The 19,903-nt window shown below is 46.5% G+C and overlaps 1 protein-coding gene across 1 annotated transcript; it reads left to right on the top strand.

Annotated features, from left to right (window-relative positions):
* Window positions 1-8,158: 8,158 nt before the first annotated feature.
* Window positions 8,159-15,050, top strand: LOC123098862 (epidermal growth factor receptor substrate 15). The gene is made up of 13 exons (XM_044520939.1): window positions 8,159-8,458; window positions 8,628-9,984; window positions 10,264-10,482; window positions 10,615-10,823; window positions 11,541-11,612; window positions 11,796-11,867; window positions 12,036-12,134; window positions 12,247-12,318; window positions 12,418-12,532; window positions 12,672-12,740; window positions 13,310-13,625; window positions 14,157-14,265; window positions 14,340-15,050. The coding sequence occupies exons 1-13, from the start codon at window positions 8,330-8,332 to the stop codon at window positions 14,769-14,771; spliced, it is 3,270 nt and encodes a 1,089-aa protein (XP_044376874.1). The 5' UTR covers window positions 8,159-8,329; the 3' UTR covers window positions 14,772-15,050.
* Window positions 15,051-19,903: the final 4,853 nt, after the last annotated feature.

Genomic DNA, 19,903 nt, shown 5'->3' with positions numbered 1-19,903 from the left:
GTGCGTTCGGTACTTGATCGGTCAGATCGTGAAGACGTACGACTACATCAACCGCATTGTGCTAACGCTTCCGCTTTCGGTCTACGAGGGTACGTGGACAACACTCTCCCCTCTCATTGCTATGCATCACCATGATCTTGCGTGTGCGTAGGAATTTTTTTGAAATTACTACGTTCCCCAACACCTCCCCCGCCTGGCAGCAGATCCGTGGGCGCGGGCGCGGGGGACCGATGGGAGGCGGCGGCGAAATCCCAAGGCAGCGGCGCGAGGGAGCAGTGGCCTGACCCAGGTTCCAAGACGGTGCCGAAAGGGGGAGCTTCAGTTCCTCCCGCTGCTCCTTCTCGCCAGGACAACAAAGGCACAGGCGAGCTCTGCCACAACTGCAATTTACCAGGTCATTTCGCTCCTCATTGCCCCACTATTAGATGTGAGAGATGCAGTAAACTTGGGCACATGGCACAGCTATACCAATCTCCTCGCCCCTGGGAATGCATTCCTATGATGTGTGGATTTCAGTCCCCTGGCCAGGGTTTTTTCTTCATCCCTGAGTGTGCCTATAGTAAGCAATCCAGTGAAAAAACCAATACTGTTGTGATTACTGTTCTAGAGGGGGATGCTTCTGTTAAAGAAATAGAGACTGAATTCAATGGTTTTTTCTCTCAGAAACCTAAAAAGCGGCGTTGTACTGCTCGCCAAATCAGTCCTACTCAGTTTGTTATGCAATTCCCTAACGCTTGTGAGGTTCAAAGGGCGTGTTGTTATGGTAAACGCCTCCCGATCCTGGATGGCTCTGTGATTGTTGGTATCTCCTCCTGGTCAGCGTCGGTAGGGGCTAAGGCTGATCTTCAGAAAGCTTGGGTTCGTGTGCGCAATGTCCCCTTGGAGAAACGTTGTACCGAATATGTGTCATATGCTGGGGGTTTAGTTGGGGTCACTTTGGAAGTTGATCCAGCTACCTTACATAAACCTGAGTATGCTCGTATTCTGCTGGGTTGTAGGGAAGTTTAAAAAATTCCTCCCTCTGCTGAGGGTATGCTTGAAAGGAAGTTCTATGATTTCTTTTATGAAGTGGAAAAAGTTATCGTGGGGGCCCCTGATAAAAATCAGTCTTCTGTTCGTGTTGACAATGGCGCATCTTCCTCAGTTGCCAAAAAAGCTAAGTTTGATTTTCAGCATGAGCCTTCTACTGACCAGGGGGGACAAGTGCGTCTGTGGTGGGGAATTCATCTTCTCAAAACTATACCGTGTGTTCTCGGTTGCCCACTCTATCTGAAAATGAGGAGGAGGAGGAGGAGAGTGACGATGGGAACCATACTGAATTGCTCATTCACTCTATGGCAAAAGAACAGGCAGCTATGGAGTCTCCTGAGCTGAGCTCGCCAACTGTTAATGTGAGTTCAGAGGGGCTTAGTCAAGATCAGGAAGTTGTTGTCTCCTCGTGTGCCTCTCCGGTTCCAGTTGGGCCTATGAAAACAGGTGCTTGGGCTGTTACACCTATTCCTCCTTCGCCTGTTTTCTTGGATAATTTTGGTCACTTTAGTAACTTGACTAAACTATCAGACTATGTGGTGTGGCCTGCTCTGCCACGTGTGGTGGAACTTGAGGAGGGATCGGTGGAGGGTGGTCGGGTTCATAGTGTGTACACTGTGGAGTCGCCCAATGGATCCCCTATACATGAAAACGTGCCTCCTGAGCCAACCGGGCCTTCTACTCGCAATCAGTACCAGAAGCTTGCTAGGGTGGAGGAGATAGCCTCTGGAAGAATGAGGAAGCGCAACTTGGAAGGTAATGGCACCCCTCCTACTGATAATCAATTTTCTATTCTGTCCAATACAGCTATTATGTTGCGTGCCTCCCTCATGGGGGTTGAAATTCCCGACGATAATTTTGCTACGATTGATGTTCTTCGGGAATTAGAGTCATCTAGGCAGATGCTTCAGGAGAAAAATTCTGTTCCTGCTAAAATTACTATTAATGACTGTTGTGGTAACTCTGCTCCTCTCTCATTGACCTGGGGTGATCAGGAGAGTGGGGATGATGACATTTTCATCAAAGTACAGTCTCGGAAAAAGAAAAAAGAGAAATCTAGTAAGGTCAAAGTGGCTCTCTCATCCCCTATTTCCTCTTCTAGGCCTCTTACTAGAAGACAGAGGAAAAAAATCGAGGATAGGTCTGTCTCGGACCCTGGCAGACCTATCAGGGTGAGGGATAAACCTAGTCAATATAAATGATAGGTATCTTTTGGAACTGTAGGGGGGCAGGAAAGAAAGGCATGTCTTCCTGTCTCACGGATATCATTAGTGCTAATGGTGTTGATTTCATTGGTCTTCAAGAGACCATGAAGAAAAATTATAAAACCTCCTTTTTTTAGGAAGCTTGACCCTATGTCTAATTTCCACTGGGAATGGATCCCTTCTATTGGGAAGTCTGGAGGAATCCTATGTGGTTTGAGAGCAGAGAAGTTTGATGTTATTGACACTGTTTGTGGCAAGTACATTTTGCAAATTAACCTTTTTGACAAAATTAAGAAGTGCAAGTGGGCTCTACTGGTCGTTTATGGAGCTGCACATGATGATAGGAAACCTGAGTTTTTGGCTGAGTTGTCCTCGTTTTGTAATAAAATTGACATTCCATATCTGGTTGGGAGATTTTAATATTCTTAGGCATTGTGGAGAGAAAAACAAACAAACTCCTATGTCTCATTTCTCGGATGTTTTTAATTCTATAATCCATTTACTTGGGCTGAGAGAGATTTATATGTCCGGTGGTTCTTTTACTTGGTCCAATAAGCAAGAATGTCCCACTTTGGAGAAGTTGGACAGGGTCTTAATGTCTCCTGATTGGGAAGACTTGTTTCCCTTGGTCTCTGTTCGTAAGTTGGTTAAAGAGCTTTCGGACCATAATCCCCTACTTCTTGATGGGGGGGGGGGTGGCTCCTTCAAGGGCTCAGGGCAGCAGATGTTTTAGGTTTGATGTGACCTCGTTGAATAACCCTGATTTCCTCCCTCTTGTGGCTAATATTTGGTCTAAACCTGTGTATACTGAGGATCCTATTGACACCCTTAATATTAAATTGAAGAGGGTCAAAAAATTCTTTAAAGGGTGGGGGTCAAACATTTTTGGTAATAACAGAATTAATAAGAATCTTCTCAGACTAGAACTTCAGGAATTGGAGTTGCTAGAGGAGAAGAGTGACCTGTGTGGGGAAGCCTATGCTAGGAAACTTGATATTTTAGTGGAACTAAATAATATGTATACAGAGGAAGAGCTTTATTGGCATAAACAATCTAGTGAGAGGTGGTTGCTTAAAGGGGATCGTAATATGGATTTCTTCCATAAAGTGGCTAACGGGAGACGGAGGAAAAATACTATGCATTCCCTTGAGTGTGGTTCCATATTCATTGAGGGGACTAAGAACCTTTTGTCCCATGCCACAGATTTCTATAAGGAATTATTTGGGCCTGCTCCTGGTAACATTTGCAAAATCGATGCCTCTTTGTGGCCTGAGGAGGAAATTCTAAATGCTAGTGATAATGAGGACCTTACGAGACCTTTTTCCCTCGAGGAAATTAAAGCAGCTCTGTTTGCGATGGAACCTAATCGTGCCCCTGGCCCCGATAGTATCCCGACCGAATTTTATCAACATTGTTGGGAGGTGGTTAATGCAGACTTGTATCATTTATTCGAATGGTTTTATGAAGGTAAATTGGATGTACAGAGGTAGAATTATGGCATAATTACCCTGTTGCCTAAATCCTCTGAAGCCAAGAGAATCCAGCAGTATAGACCCATTTGTTTGCTGTGCTGTCCCTATAAACTGATCACTAAGGTGATGGATAGGAGGGTGAGTGTCTATACTCCTAAGCTGTTTAGTATCCAGCAAAATGCCTTTATAAAAGGAAGAAATATTATGGATGGTGTCCTTTCCCTCCATGAAATTATGCATTATACTCACATCAAAAAACAGGTCAGGGTTATCCTTAAGCTTGACTTTGAGAAAGCGTACGACAAAGTTAACTGGGATTTCCTTCTCGACTGTCATGTTAAACGAGGGTTTAATGACAAATGGTGTGGTTGGGTTTCTCAAATTCTTCGTAATGGTACGGTTAGTGTCAAGATTAATGATGAGACGGGTCCGTATATCCAGAGTGCTAAAGGGGTCCGACAGGGGGATCCTTTCTCCCCTTTCTTATTCAACTTGGCGGCTGAGTGCCTCACTAAGTGTTGGAAATATGCCCTAGAGGTAATAATAAATGGTTATTATTATATTTCTTTGTTCATGATAATTGTCTATTGTTCATGCTATAATTGTGTTATCCGGAAATCGTAATACATGTGTGAATACATAGACCACAACGTGTCCCTAGTAAGCCTCTAGTTGACTAGCTCGTTGATCAACAGATAGTCATGGTTTCCTGACTATGGACATTGGATGTCATTGATAACGAGATCACATCATTAGGAGAATGATGTGATGGACAAGACCCAATCCTAAGCATAGCATAAAAGATCGTGTAGTTCGTTTGCTAGAGCTTTTCCAATGTCAAGTATCATTTCCTTAGACCATGAGATCGTGCAACTCCCGGATACCGTAGGAGTGCTTTGGGTGTGCCAAACATCACAACGTAACTGGGTGACTATAAAGGTACACTACGGGTATCTCCGAAAGTGTCTGTTGAGTTGGCACGGATCGAGACTGGGATTTGTCACTCCGTATGACGGAGAGGTATCTCTGGGCCCACTCGGTAATGCATCATCATAACGAGCTCAATGTGACTAAGGAGTTAGCCACGGGATCATGCATTACGGTACGAGTAAAGTGACTTGCCGGTAACGAGATTGAACAAGGTATTGGGATACCGATGATCGAATCTCGGGCAAGTAACGTACCGATTGACAAAGGGAATTGTATACGGGATTGATTGAATCCTCGACATCGTGGTTCATCCGATGAGATCATCGTGGAACATGTGGGAGCCAACATGGGTATCCAGATCCCGCTGTTGGTTATTGACCGGAGAGGCGCCTCGGTCATGTCTGCATGTCTCCCGAACCCGTAGGGTCTACACACTTAAGGTTCGGTGACGCTAGGGTTGTAGAGATATTAGTATGCGGAAACCCGAAAGTTGTTCGGAGTCCCGGATGAGATCCCGGACGTCACGAGGAGTTCCGGAATGGTCCGGAGGTGAAGAATTATATATAGGAAGTCCAGTTTCGGCCACCGGAAAAGTTTCGGGGGTTATCGGTATTGTACCGGGACCACCGGAAGGGTCCCGGGGGTCCACCGGGTGGGGCCACCTATCCCGGAGGGCCCCATGGGCTGAAGTGGGAAGGGAACCAGCCCTTAGTGGGCTGGGGCGCCCCCCATGGGCCTCCCCCTGCGCCTAGGTTGGAAACCCTGGGGGTGGGGGGCGCCCCACTTGCCTTGGGGGGAAGCCACCCCCCTTCCCCCTTGGCCGCCGCCCCCCCTTGGAGATCTGATCTCCCAGGGCCGGCGCCCCCCAGGGGGCCTATATATAGTGGGGGGGGGAGGGAGGGCAGCAGCACCACAACCCCTGGCGCCTCCCTCTCCCCCTGCAACACCTCTCCGTCCTGTTTGCACTTGGCGAAGCCCTGCCGGGATCCCGCTACTTCCACCACCACGCCGTCGTGCTGCTGCATCTCCATCAACCTCTCCTTTCCCCTTGCTAGATCAAGAAGGAGGAGACGTCGCTGCTCCGTACGTGTGTTGAACGCGGAGGTGCCGTCCGTTCGGCACTCGGTCATCGGTGATTTGGATCACGGCGAGTACGACTCCATCAACCCCGTTCATTGGAACGCTTCCGCTCGCGATCTACAAGGGTATGTAGATGCACTCCTTTCCCCTCGTTGCTAGTATACTCCATAGATGGATCTTGGTGATGCGTAGGAATTTTTTTTAATTCTGCTACGATCCCCAACACTAAGATGGTGTTGGCTGCTCAGAAAAATAATCTGTTTCAAGGCTTGGCCTCCGATCTCATTGATGGGGGCGTGGGCATTTTGCAGTATGCCGACGATACGGTCCTGTGCATCTCTCATGATGTGGAAAAAGCCAAAAATGTTAAGTTACTCCTCTACCTGTTTGAACTCATGTCAGGCTTGAAAATCAACTTTGATAAAAGTGAGGTGTTTACTATCGGAGGGGACAACAACATTGATCAGCTGTATGCTGAGATGTTTGGTTGTCAAGTTGGCAAGCTCCCTATGAAGTATTTGGGGGTCCCAGTAACATACTCCTCGCTCAAAACGGTAGATTGGGATTTCTTGGATGCTAAGCTGATTAAAAGGCTAGCGCCGTGGATGGGTTATGCTGCTTCCACTGGGGCTAGAGCGATCTTGGTAAACACTAGCTTGGATGGTATTCCCTCCTACTTTATGTCCATGTTCCTCCTCAATAAAACTGTTATTGAAAAAATGAATGTTCATCGTCGCCGGTTCTTTTGGAGGAAGGGGAGGAAAAAACGGTCTTATCATATGGTCAGGTGGGATAGGGTCTGTCGCTCTAGGAATATTGGAGGTTTGGGTATTAAGGATCTCCATAAGCAAAATACCAGTCTCCTTGTGAAGTGGTGGTGGAAACTTGAATCTGGGGATGGCTTATGGCAACGTATTGTCCGTGCTCGATACTTCAAAAGGAAAACGGTTGCCAATGTGCAAGCTCGTTTTTCTGATTCACCCTGTTGGAAAGCAATTATGAAAGTCAAAGATGTTTATATGGCTGGGAGAGAAATTAAGACGAATAGGGGTGACCTTACTAGGGTTTGGCATGACCCCTGGCTATATGAAACACCTTTAAAATGTCAGTTCCCTGTTCTGTTTGATATCTGCTCTGAACAAGACTGTACTGTTGCATCTTTTGCTACTAACAACTTTACAATGCATTTCAGACGCACTCTCTTTAGTGGTTTGGCCGAGCAGTGGTCTGATATTGTGGAGAGAGCTAGACACTTCCCTTTTAATAACCTTCCGGATGCTGTAGGCTGGAAGTTTACTCCTAAGAAAATCTTTACCACCAAATCAGTATATGAGTGGCTGGAGAAAGACCTGGCCGGACCTAACTATAAGTGGGTTTGGAAAGCAAAGATTCCCCTGAAGATTAAAATCTTCATCTGGCAACTGTTTCAAAATGCGGTCCTTACTAGAGATAATATGCGTAAAAGAAACTGGCCTGGTAATCCTTCGTGTTCGTTTTGTCGTGACGTTGAAACTGCTGGACACCTATTTTTTGACTGTACATTTGCTCGTTCGGTATGGGGAACTTTTGGCTTGGCCTTGGGGGCATCAAGTTGCCCCAGATCTCTTTGGCAAAGTTGGGTGTGGCTGTATAAATTCCTCCCTGGTGGGAGGAAGTATTACATGGAATTCATAGCTGCTGTTTGTTGGGGGATCTGGTGTACTCGCAACAAGATCACGTTTGAGAAGCGTGCTGTTCGTACACCCCTAGAGACTGTTTTCACTGTGTGCTCTTTCATAATGTATTGGTCAGGTTTGATGAAAGGTGATGACAAGGCGAAATTCCAAGCTGGGGTGCAGAAGATGGTTCGAGTGGCGACGTCTCTTGCTGATCGATCTACTTCATGTGGCAGACTCGCGCTGGAGCAGGGGAGCTGAAAAAGTCTGAGCTAGATGTGTGTGCTAGCTGTTTGGTCTGTTAGATACTCACTGGGGTTTGATGCCCGCTGAGGTTAAATTGTCTCCTGGTGGGTGGTGTCAGTAGTTGCCTTATTTTGGTCCGTCTCTTGGATACTATTTTGGTGCTTGATGGTTACTGTCAGCAGGTTTTCGCCCCATGGTGGGTACTTCGTTTCAGAAGTGCTCACAGTGGGTTTTCTGCTGGTGCTCCAACTCGCTACCCCCCTTTCTGCCTCCTGTTGCGTTAACTCTAGTAGCCATTTGGTGTGGTTTTAGTCCAGTATACTCAGACTGCTACTGTTGTATTTCCGTTAAGCAATTAATGGAAAGGGGTGTGCGCCCGGTTGGAAAAAAAAAGCTGTGGCAAACTTGATTAGAGCCTTCTCGTTCAGTGAATCACGTGCACTTCTCCTCTATGGTTCGGAAAAATAAACTTGGTTAGAAGGACTTGAAACTGGAGGGGGGGCACTTAGCAAAAAGTTTTGCGGCAGGCAGGCAGCTCACACACCATCTGGACGTGGCGCCCGCCCGGAGGACCGACCCCCAACCACTGCCCTCGCTCGCAGACACACGAGAGAGCCGCCCGCCCGCCCGCGACACGCTCCCCCGAGATCTCCCCACAGCCCGCGGCAGCAGATCCGCGCGGCCGGCGAGATCCCCGCCCCGGATCCCGGCCATGGCGGGGATGGAGGCCTTCGAGGCCTACTTCCGCCGCGCCGACTTGAACCAGGACGGCCGCATCAGCGGCCAGGAGGCCGTCGCCTTCTTCCAGGGCGCCAGCCTGCCGCAGCAGGTCCTCGCCCAGGTGAGCGCCCCTAAACCCCGCCGCCCAATCCATTCCCCCGGTTCGAGCGCCCCGAATTCGAGGCCTGATCTCCCTAGAGCAGCGCTAGATCAGAGCCCCTCTCTAGCGAATTGATTCGATGGAAGCTAAGGGTTGGTTGGTTGGTGACGTTCGGACCTTGTGCGCGCAGGTGTGGATGCACGCCGATCAGAGCAAGACCGGCTTCCTCGGCCGGCCCGAGTTCTTCAACGCCCTGCGGCTCGTCACCGTGGCGCAGAGCGGGCGCCAGCTCACGCCCGACATAGTGCAGTCCGCGCTGTATGGCCCCGCCGCTGCCAGAATCCCGCCTCCGAAGATTGCTGGCGGGCCGGCCCCTCCGCAGGCGGGCGCGGGTGCCCCTAGGCCCCAAGGTAATGCTGCTGCGCCGGCACCCGCTTCGGGGCAGGCCGGAGCTCCGCAGATGAATCCGGCCGCCGCTGCGCCGAGGCCCCAGGGAAGTGGCATGATGCCGACTTCTGCTGCTGCTCCGAGGCCCCAGGGAAGCGGTATGATGCTGACTTCTGCTGCTGCTCCGAGGCCCCAGGGAAGTGGTATGATGCCGACTTCAACTCAATTTGCCGGTGCACCGCAGGCGAATGCCGGAGCTGTTCCGAGACCCCAAGGCGTCAACTCGATGATGCCCGCTGCAAGTCAGGGTGGCGCCATGCCGCCAAATCAGTTTACGGGGCCGAGGGGCACTCAGTCACAATCTCCCAACATGGGTTATGCTCAGCAGCTCCTCACTTCAAGCACTGGTTTCATGAGGCCACCACCTCAGGTGGGAGCTCCCGCAACATCACTTCAAGCAACCGGAATGAATCAAAGTCCACTGGGTGGAGGCAGCATGGGAGGATCAGTTGGCTGGCAAGGGGGTAATGTTGGTTCATTTGGTGGTATCTCACAACCCTCTCCAGGAGCAGCTGTTCCTTCACAGACAACATCAGGTGGATTTGGTCTTGGAATGTCGAGCTCAATGAGCATGGTTCCTGGACAGCAGACACATGCAATGTCCTCTTCATCGTTGCCTCCACAGAGCAACAGTGCTGTATTGCCTTCAGATTCAAGAGCTTTGGTGCTATCTGGAAATGGCCCTGCCAGTGGCTCAGGAGCAAGCACTGACATCTTCTCTGCTCTTACTCAGCCAAAGCCAAGTACATCCACACCTGCACTTCCGACCAGCACGATGCCCAACTCATCAAGCTTTATGTCCAAGCCAACTGGCTCCCAGAACCTGGCTAATCTAACACAGCCTGGTTCTCTCCAAGGTACTCCAACAGTGAGTTACGGCACCAGCCAACCTCAGCAGACGCAGCCCATCACAAAGCCAAGTGTTCCATCTCCAGGTGTTTCTGCCAGCGTTTCTAATTCCACTTCCCAATGGCCAAAAGTTACTCAATCTGATATCCAGAAGTACACGAAAGTCTTTGGGGATGTGGATAGGGACAGAGATGGCAAAATAACTGGCGCAGAAGCTCGCACTCTATTTCTCAGTTGGAGACTTCCAAGAGGTTGGATCTCATCACCAACTTTACTTTCCTAAGCATGCATATGCGTATTTCTGCCTATAAGATGCTCTAATATATTGTGGTAACGGGGTACCTTTACTATGCTTATTGGTTGAGCTCCTTGTTAGACCTATTTGGCTATTCTGTCATTGTTTTTCCATAATGATATCATTGTATTTTATTTCTGTTTCTATGATGGTTTTCATATGATGTGCGAACATATCACCATATGAATACCATTGCCATTGGCTAATGCAATTGTTGTTTCATTATACTTTGTAGATGTACTGAAGCAAGTGTGGGACTTGTCTGACCAAGATAATGACGGCATGCTTTCTCTGAGGGAGTTTTGCATTGCTCTTTATTTGATGGAGAGGAACAGAGCTGGAACTCCTCTGCCTCCATCGCTCCCTGACTCTCTTAAATTTGATGAGACACTGTTACGAGCAACCGGCTTGCCTTCTACAGCTTACAACGCCCCATCATGGCAGCCTAATCAAGGTAATATTTGTATTGGCTGCAAGATCTCAGTTATTAGTTATTACATGATATAACTGTAGTCCAAGTTAAACCACGCATACTTTGTCTAGCTTACTTGGCCTGCCGCTTACAAGGTATTTGATGTTGGGCTAGGATTACCGCATAGGGGACCTGGCGCACCTGGGTTGCCTACTGGTGGTGTACGGCCACCCTTGCCTCAGATGCATTCACAGACTGATGGAGCAACAAGACCAGGGCAACCAAGACCTCACATGCCTGGTATGGATAATCATGCAGCAGCTCAAGGAATTAAAGATGACAGAAGTGGGGTAAACTCAGCTGCACAGGAGGCTCCTAAGAAGGTATTGGACCCGTTCCTTAAATCTGGATCAGTGTGCTGAACTGCTGATCCACTATGCCCAGACTGGATTTGTGGTGTTCAACACCAGTTGATTACATCGAGAATAATTTAAGCTGCTCTTGTTATTCAATTAAGCAAGTCTACAGCTGAATGGTGTATCCAAATCTTGTCGCAAACATGATTTAACATTGACCAGTTGTACTCGAGAAATTGAAGGACCGGTGCAAAATCTAAAATTAGGCCCTAGGGAAAAGCCATATAGACGAGTCTTTTATATATCATACCGGCAGTAAAAAAACATCTCCTGTATATATCATACTGCCAGTACAATTGTTCGAAGGATTACATCTTATCAAGATGCAAAGTTTGGAGTTCTGAAGTCTGAACTACTATATACTTTAGCAGAAACATGTCATCTTTCTGGCAATCCTTGAAGTTCAATTAGTTCTTTGTAAGCAACCTTCTCTAAAATGTCACGTAGGGAGGGAGGGATTACTTCTTATGCTTTTGTCCAGAACTATTTTTGGAAACTTTACAGGGTAGCCTTTTTTTTAGTTACTCTATTACACTTTCTTATGTACTTAAACAAGCAATTTCCTATAGATAGCAGGAAGGGGTTGTTTCTCATGCTCTGTAGTTGCAACAACTTTCTATTAATCCTAGTTTGTGAACTCTGAAACAGTTTGTCTTTTTTTTTGGTCTCTTTTGCATTTTGAAGGTTGAGGTGGAGAAGCAGGTCCTAGACTCCAGAGAGAAATTAGAGTACTACCGCACGAAAATGCAAGATCTTGTAAGCATGTTTCTATCTTGTTAGTTGTCTTCATAGTATTACAATTATTAGGACTCAGTAAATAAATTCTGACTCGTATGCAGTTTGTGATCTATTATTACATTTACTGGTCTTATTTAGGTTAACAAAAGTTGATATAATTACATATTGTATTGAAATCCGTTTATTCTTCTTTTATCAAAGGTTCTGTATAAAAGTCGGTGTGACAATAGACTGAATGAGATCACAGAAAGGGCGTCTTCTGATAAACGCGAGGTACAGATTACTGTGTAATGCTTATCATATCTGATGTATGCCAGCATTGTAGTTCTTCCTTTAGCCCTATTTTTCTCATGCTAGTGGTGCAGGCATGGAAATTGGTTGCTAGTTGTCTTTTTTTTTGGGTTCTTTGCAAAATGATGGATGGTCTTTAACTCAATTCAGGTGGAATTGTTGTCTAAGAAATATGAAGAAAAATACAAGCAAGTGGCAGAGTTAGCTTCCAAACTGGCAGTTGAGGAAGCTGCTTTCCGTGATGTTCAGGTTTTGTAACACTACACCTTAGAAAAATGTCATCTGGCGATTCTTACTGTGATTACAATTTTTGATGGTCATATCTTCATTCCGACTGTCTTTCCTTAATAATCTTTTTCAGGAGAGGAAAGTTGAGCTGAATGATGCATTAATTAAAATGGTACAAGGTGGAAGTGTTGATGGTTTGCTTCAGGTATGGTCTATCTCATACCTTTCTTTTTGCGGGCAATATCTCATACCTTCAATCAGTTCTATTTTGTCCTCTCTAAATAACACCAAACCGTATACCTAGGTTCGAGCTGATCGAATCCAGCATCAATTAGAGGAGATGGAGAAAGCTTTTAACGAACGGTGCAAGCACTTTGGACTGCAATTCAAGCCATCTGCAACAGTCGAGCTTCCATTTGGTACCCAACTTTCCCAACTTTCAGTATTTGTTAAGACTTTCATCTTCATGTTTAATTTCTATATATCAAATTATGCCCTTATTTCACGTCATATTTACAATCCATAATTCTATTGAGCGCTTATATCCTTGTTTGCCAGGTTGGGAACCTGGGCAGCAAGAGGGAGCAGTTGAGTGGGATGAAGACTGGGATAAATTTGAGGATGAAGGTCAGATACTTTTCGATCGATCTTGCCTTACATCACTACTTAGAGTATTGTGCTTGTTTTGAACTGTAACTTTATTAAAAGCGTGGCCATGGGCCTTTATCCAAAATAAAAGTGCTGATTTCCTTTCGAAATTGGTAATTTTCTGTTTATAGGGCAGAAAATGGTACTTTTCATCTCATGCAGACCATTTCCTGATTCTGGACTTCATGCTTACACCAGTTATGTCTACTGAAAAGAAACTAAATCATGATTGTGTTTCTAATCCCAATCCATTTCGCTGTTGTCAAATAATTTTCAGTGTAAATTATGTACATAAAATTGAGCACTAATGTATTTTTCTGTATTGTCATTATTTTCCGTCCGCTACCTCATGTACCCAGATATTATGGAAGTGTCAGCTTGCTTACTGGGGAACCTTTCTCACTGCACAATTGCTATTGCGCACATATTTGATCTTGATCCCACAATCAGTTATTTGATCAGATTTGGTGTCTTCGACATCAGCAACCTACTTTGTCCATTTTTGGCTGATCTTATTATATTTCTAACTATGCCATTCGTCATAACAGGGTTTGGTCTTGTAAAGGACAATGGTACAATTGTCGAAAACCCAGCTTCTGCTGACATTGCAAACGCATCATCTCTTTGGGATGACGGTGTCTCTACGGATGGGATGTCCCCTGTTGCATCTTCTAATGGTCATATCAAGGATGTGAGACATTACAGAGCTGGTGACCAAGCGCCTGAGAGTGAATTAGCATATGATTTTGGTGACGAATCTGTAAGGAGCCCCGGCAGTGCTGGAAGAAGTGCCTCTGGGAGTCCATTTAAGTCTTCTCGTTTTGGGGTGCATGACTCGTCTCCCACGAAAAAAGGAACCTACAGGTGCTTGTTTTCACATATTTTTTCATGCAGAGTCCTTTTTCTCAAAGTTTAAAAAACTGAGATATATCAGGCATAGTCTACATGAATGAACAACATGATGAGCTATATTCCATTTCTTTATTTGCTTGATGAACCAAAAAATGATGACCTATTTGTTTCTTTGTGCTATTCCTGCCTTTAGAAGTATGAGCCTTACTTTGAGCAAACCCCACTGTAATCTCCAGCAACACTAGCTGACCAAGATTTATCGGTTTTTATCACCTGAATGTTTTGGATGTTTATTCGTAACTTTTTGTTATAATGGTAGATTTATTTACTTGACACTGGAGAGATTCCCTCTCATTTTTATTACTTAAAGTATGGCAATCATCCTTGTTTCCTACTTTCTAGTCTATACAGTGCATATATTTAATATCCTCCAAGAAATATTGCAAGTACTATTTGATTTAAAGCACAAATATGGTCTTCAACTATGAAGTTATACATTTTGAGTTTCATGTGAGAGTGTCATTAATCATTATTTGGTAACAGTGACCATGGTGGCTCTGAGTCCGTTTTTGGAGATAATTATGGTGATGAGACTACATGGAACTTTGATGACCAAGATACTGACTCAGTTTGGGGATCTAATGCAATGAATGTAAGCTTTGTCTTCCTATTTCTGGACTTTTGTGGTGTCGACCCATCTGTTTCTGATGAATTATCTTGATACAGGAGCCTGGACATCATGGAAGCAACTCTTTCTTTGGGTCAGATGACTTCAATGTGGACCCTGTTAGAGTGGGCTCTCCAACTGGCGCTAGTGCCTATGGAAAGAAGAGCACATTCTTTGACGATTCCGTTCCAAGTTCCCCTGCATACACGTCTGGATTCTCACCGAAGTTCGGTGAAAGTCGTGACGATAGCTCCTCCTATAACTTTGGAAGGTTCGACTCCTTCAGATCCCAAGACAGCGCCGTCCCACAGGAAAGCCGCTTTTCCAGGTTCGACTCTGTAACCAGCTCCAAAGGCGAGAGCGCAGCGGGATTTGACTCGTCAAACAGCTCGAGAAATTTCGGCCGGTTCGATTCTTTTGATGAAGCCGATCCTTTCGGCTCGACTGGGCCTTTTAAAGCATCAGGAGCGCGGTCACCCCCCAAATTCTGATATTCATTTGTGGTATTATGAGGATTTGTCTCTTGCGGGCTCATTTGTCGATACAAGGCTCGGATTGTTCGAGGAAAGTACAATACAGCGGATCCAATTTTTTTTTGGTTGGCAAGCCTCTTGTGTTGGCTTGTGTGCATTTTTCCTGTCCTCCACCCCCCACGTACAAAGTGGACATTTTTTTGGTTGTGCTCTGTAAAGTATCCCGAGATTGTTCTCTGTTTATAGTGGCCTGTATCTTTGGAACAACAGCTACTCATCGTGTGCGGTTCCTGTTTCTTTCTTTTTTGTACAATATACAAACGTCAAATTGGTACTCCCTCTGTAAACTAATATAAGAGCGTTTAGATCATAGTGATCTAAACGCTCTTATATTAGTTTACAGAGGGAGTACTAGACTAGAAGATGACTCCCTTCCATCAAGCTGTAAGAAACCGAGAGCCGAAGTATCTTTTGTGCTGTCTTCATATGTAGTTCAAGCTAAGGGTTCCAGTATTTTTTGCCGTTTGGTGTTTTTCTTTTGCTATACGGAAGAAACAGGGTTCGGAGTTTACAAGGGATACAACAAGTCGCTGCCAAGTCAAGAGTTTCTTTCCCATATTATAAGTGTTGGTAATTTCGCTTCAGGTCCAAACCTATGAGGCTATGCTGCCGATCTCTCTTTTTTTTTTTGAAAGGAACACCATTGCATTCCATCATATAACAGGGCTGGACAAATCTCCAGCTACAGCGTCATTTACAAAATCTGGAAACTGGCCAAGCCAAATCTCAGATATGCCAGCTTCTAATTTAGCACCATACGCTGCTAAAGAGTGTGCGACTACATTACAAGACCTAGGACATGATACAATAGAAACACCACTGAATCCCACAAGCAACTGGAACTTAATATCTTTGAAAACAGCTCCCAGAGTTGACATATCATATTCTTCAGTGCGAACCGCATTCTTAAGTTGCACAGAGTCAGTTTCTAACATTACTCTGTTACAACCCATTTGGATGGCTATGTTTATGGCATAAAGCATCGCCAAAGCCTTCGAATGAAGCGCACTTGAGACTCGCTCCAGATTACCTGCACCAGCAGCCATCACCAAACCACAATCATCTCTGATTACAAAGCCCCATCCTCCAGACTTTGTGTTTTCCAAGAAAGCGCCGTCTGTGTTGATTTTCAAAATTTCTGCTGGAGGCCTGGACCATCTTTCCTTTTGTTGTTGCTTTGGCTTTCCTCCTATTTCCCCAACCTTAAGGAAATGCACAAAAAGATAGTTAATGGAGTGACATATTTCATCAGAGGATCTAATATTATCTCCTGCATTTGCTCTATTCCTTTCATGCCACCAGTGCCAGAGGAGCAGGCAAGATTTAAGTTTTTCTTCTTTGTTAAGGTTCATGATTATTTCCATACAGCCCAGAGGATCTGCACAAGACAAAATTTGCACTCTAACATGCTCCAACTGAGCTTTCCTCCACACCTCCTTAACCTTTTTGCACTTAATGAAACAGTGTCCGCCATCCTCATCAAATCGGAAGCAAACAGGGCATCGAGTATCTACATGCATACCTCTGTACTGAAGCTTCATTCGCAGAGGTAGGCTATCTGTAGATACGCGCCATAAGAAGTGAAGGATCTTATTTGGAAGAGGAAGCGACCACAATTTTGATCAATCAAAGCCCCGTGTTTCTTCATCTGCACTAGAGGAGGAAGTTAGTCCTGAAATAGATTCCCGGGCCGCACTGTCTACAGCAACTCTATATGCAGATTTAACTGAAAATATACCTTTTCTATCATAGTGCCATGCAATGAAATCATCATTATGTTCGTGAATTGGGATTTGTAAAATAATCTCCGCATCTTCAGGAAGAAAGGTTTGCCTAACCAAGTCTCCATCGCAATTGTTTGTGCTAGGATCAAGCAGGTCTTTTACTTTGGTAATGGTGTTTTTACCCCTCTGTGTGATGACTCTTCTAGTAGTTCCTCTCGGAATCGAAGGGTCAGACCAAATGTCAATGCTATTATCACTACCAACCCTCCATATGATCCCCTTCTTGAGCAGGTTAACCCCTTTTAGTATACTACGCCATGTGTAAGAGATGCCAACTTTGGGACTGGCCTGAAGTATTGAGCCATTTGGGTAATACCGTGCTGACAAAACCTTCGCACACAAAGAAGATGGGTTATGGATAACACTACTGGAATCCACTTCTTTGCCGTCTGCTAGCGGACGGCAAAGAAAGGCTTTGCCATCAGCCACCAGAAAACTGACGGCAAAGAGGCAGCGGACGGCATCCTTTGCCATCAGCATATTTTTGCCGTCCGCTAGCTGACGGCAAAGAGGGTGGGTGGCGGGCGTACGGGGGCGACCTAACGGCCATCTTCTTTGCCGCCTGCTGGCTGACGGCAAAACATCTTTGCCGTCCGTCAGCAGACGGCAAAGAAGATGGCCGTTAGTTTGTCCGTTTCCCCCCGGCCCCACCCCACTAGGTACGCTCTTTGCCGTCTGCTGGCAGACGACAAAGAGCTGTGACCTAGCAGATAAGGGGCCGCGCCCGCGCCCGATCTGTCCATTCCCTCTCTCCCTACCCGAGCCGCCCGACCCCTCACCCCTGCCGCCGCCTGGCCGCGCCGCCGCCCGCCCCGCCCAGCCGAGCCGCCGCCGCGCCCGAGCCGCCCCCGCCCCGCGCCACCCACGTCGTCGTCCGCCCCGCCCATCCCGAGCCGTCGCCGCCCAGACGAGCCGCCGCCGCCGGCCGCTACGCCCCGCCCGCCCGGCCGCGCCGCCCCCGTCCCGAGTCGCCGGCCGCCCTGCCCCCGTCCAGAGCCGCCGCCGCCCGGCCGCACCGCACCACCCGGCCGCACCGCCCGGCCCTGCCCCGCCGCCGCCCCGCCCCTCATCGTGGTGAGTTTTTTTCTTCTGTTTTTTAGATTTAGTTTATATTTGTTTAGTTTAGGTTAGGTTAGTTTATTTAGTTTAGTTTAGGTTAATTTAGTTTATTTTAGGTTACATTTAGTTTATAGTTTTGTTTAGGTTTTTTTTCCTGTTTTTAAGAATAATCAAGAAAGATGAAAAAAAAGAAAAAGAAGAAGAGGAAGAAGAAGAAGAAGAAAAAAGAACAATAAGTAGTAGAAGAAGAAGAAGATGAAAAAAAGAAGTAGAAGTTGAAGATGAAAAAAAGAAGTAGGAAAAGAGGGCGCCCGGGGACGAGCGGGTTAGGGGGTTCCTCGGTGTCGATGGAACCCTAAATAGCAAGTATCGTCGGTGCGAGGTACATGTGGCCGTCGGTGTCGAATACTACATCCACGTCCCACAAGTGACGCCGACGTCCGGCGTCCCAAAGCAACTGTTCTCGGTGTCGATGGCGGTCGAACACCATTGCGAATTTGTCTGGCAGCCTCTGCGATGACGATTAAAAGGCAAGTGTTGAAACTTGAAACACCCAAACTGACTCAAGTCGGTTTGGTTGTTTGAAATTTCAAAACTTGGGTTTAATCCTCATCGCAGAGGCTGCCAGACAAATTCGCCAAGGTGTTCGACCGTCATCGGCCACCAGAACTATTGTTGCGGGACGCCGGGCGCCGGCTTCACTTGTGGGATGTGGATCTAGTGTTCAACGCCGACCGCCTCATGTAACTTGCACCGATGGTAGTTGCTATTTAGTTTACCCGGGGACGAGCGGGTTAGGGGGTCGCTATGTTACTTATCTTTGGATTTAAATGTGCAGTTATTTCGTCGTTGCGAGGGTCTAGTGTTCGACGAGCTCCGCCCCTGCGTTCGTTGGTGAGCACAAATGACATCTCCCGATGAAACTTGCTAGCTATAGGTGTCAATCATCAGTATGCGTAACCACTATGCGTCTCCCGTTCGAAAGGGTTACATCTATAAATATGCATGCATTTGCATATTTATAATCGTGATTCTTTCGAATTGTCCAACGTTATCCATGGACAGCCCGAGTATGTGTAGATTGGGTTCGTTTTCCCATATGCTCAGCTCCGGATCCGATGCAGAATTTCGTCAGTTCCTCCCTTGTTCTCCGGGTACACATTCTCTCTGCTTATTGCCGAGACGTGTATCAGGAGAACAGCGAGGAGGTGCTGCCGAAATTTTGCGTTGGATTCGGAGCAGAGCATGGGAAAACGAACCCGATCTACACATACTCGGGTGGGATTAGGACCTATCTTTACCTATTAGCATGTAGGTTGCATGGACGTAATAAAACTGACAAACTCCATTAACTGATGGATATGGTTTGCTTAATTATGTATATATTTCTTGTGTGTTCAGTAGGAAGTCAATATGAGTGATCGTGCATGGATGTACACCGGTTACACTAGCCAGAAAGTTTGGACTGAGGAATGGTTAACAAAAACCAAGGGGTTTGTTAGAGCCGCATTAGCAAATGGCCAGGAATTTAGCTGGTGCCCCTGTGCCCGTTGCGACAACTTTAAAAAGAGGGACGAGCTTGAAATGAGTAAAGACCTGCAGAAGTTTGGTTTTACGCCTGGTTACACGGTCTGGACATTACATGGTGAGTCCGCCCAACGTGCCAGAGCCGAGGTTCGTCGTCGCACCGACGAGCATGGTACCGGGACCGCAGACACGGTGCAAGACTTTGACGATGCTCGGGACTCGGACGAGGAGATGGAGGAATCTGCAAAGGCCTTCACTGAAATGTTGGAGTCCTCAAAACGTCCTCTCCACGAGCACACTGAGCTTTGTTAGCTGAATGCCATCTCACAAATAATGGCTTTGAAGGCTCAATTCAACTTGGGCAGAGAATGCTACGACGCGATGATGACAGTATTCGGACCATTTCTACCCAAAGGCCATGTGCTACCTCCAAACATGTACCAGTCAGACAAAATCCTCTGTGCTCTTAAGATGCCCTATGAGAAGATACATGCCTATGAGAAAGGATGTGTCTTATTTAGGCTTCAGTATGAGGACTTGAACTATTGTCCCATTTGCAATTCTTCCAGGTATGTTGTGGTAGACAACAGTATGGGTGAGAAGACGCAGACCAAAATACCCGTATATGTTTTTCGGTATATGCCAATCGTACCAAGACTTCAACGTCTTTTCATGGCCGAAGAGACGGCCAGACAGATGACACGGCACAAATCGGGCAAA

This window comes from Triticum aestivum, chromosome 4D, assembly GCF_018294505.1.
Source record: "Triticum aestivum cultivar Chinese Spring chromosome 4D, IWGSC CS RefSeq v2.1, whole genome shotgun sequence".
NCBI classification, from domain to species: domain Eukaryota; kingdom Viridiplantae; phylum Streptophyta; class Magnoliopsida; order Poales; family Poaceae; genus Triticum; species Triticum aestivum.
Note: the sequence above shows the minus strand (reverse complement) of the source record. Positions and strands in the feature narration are given on the sequence as shown.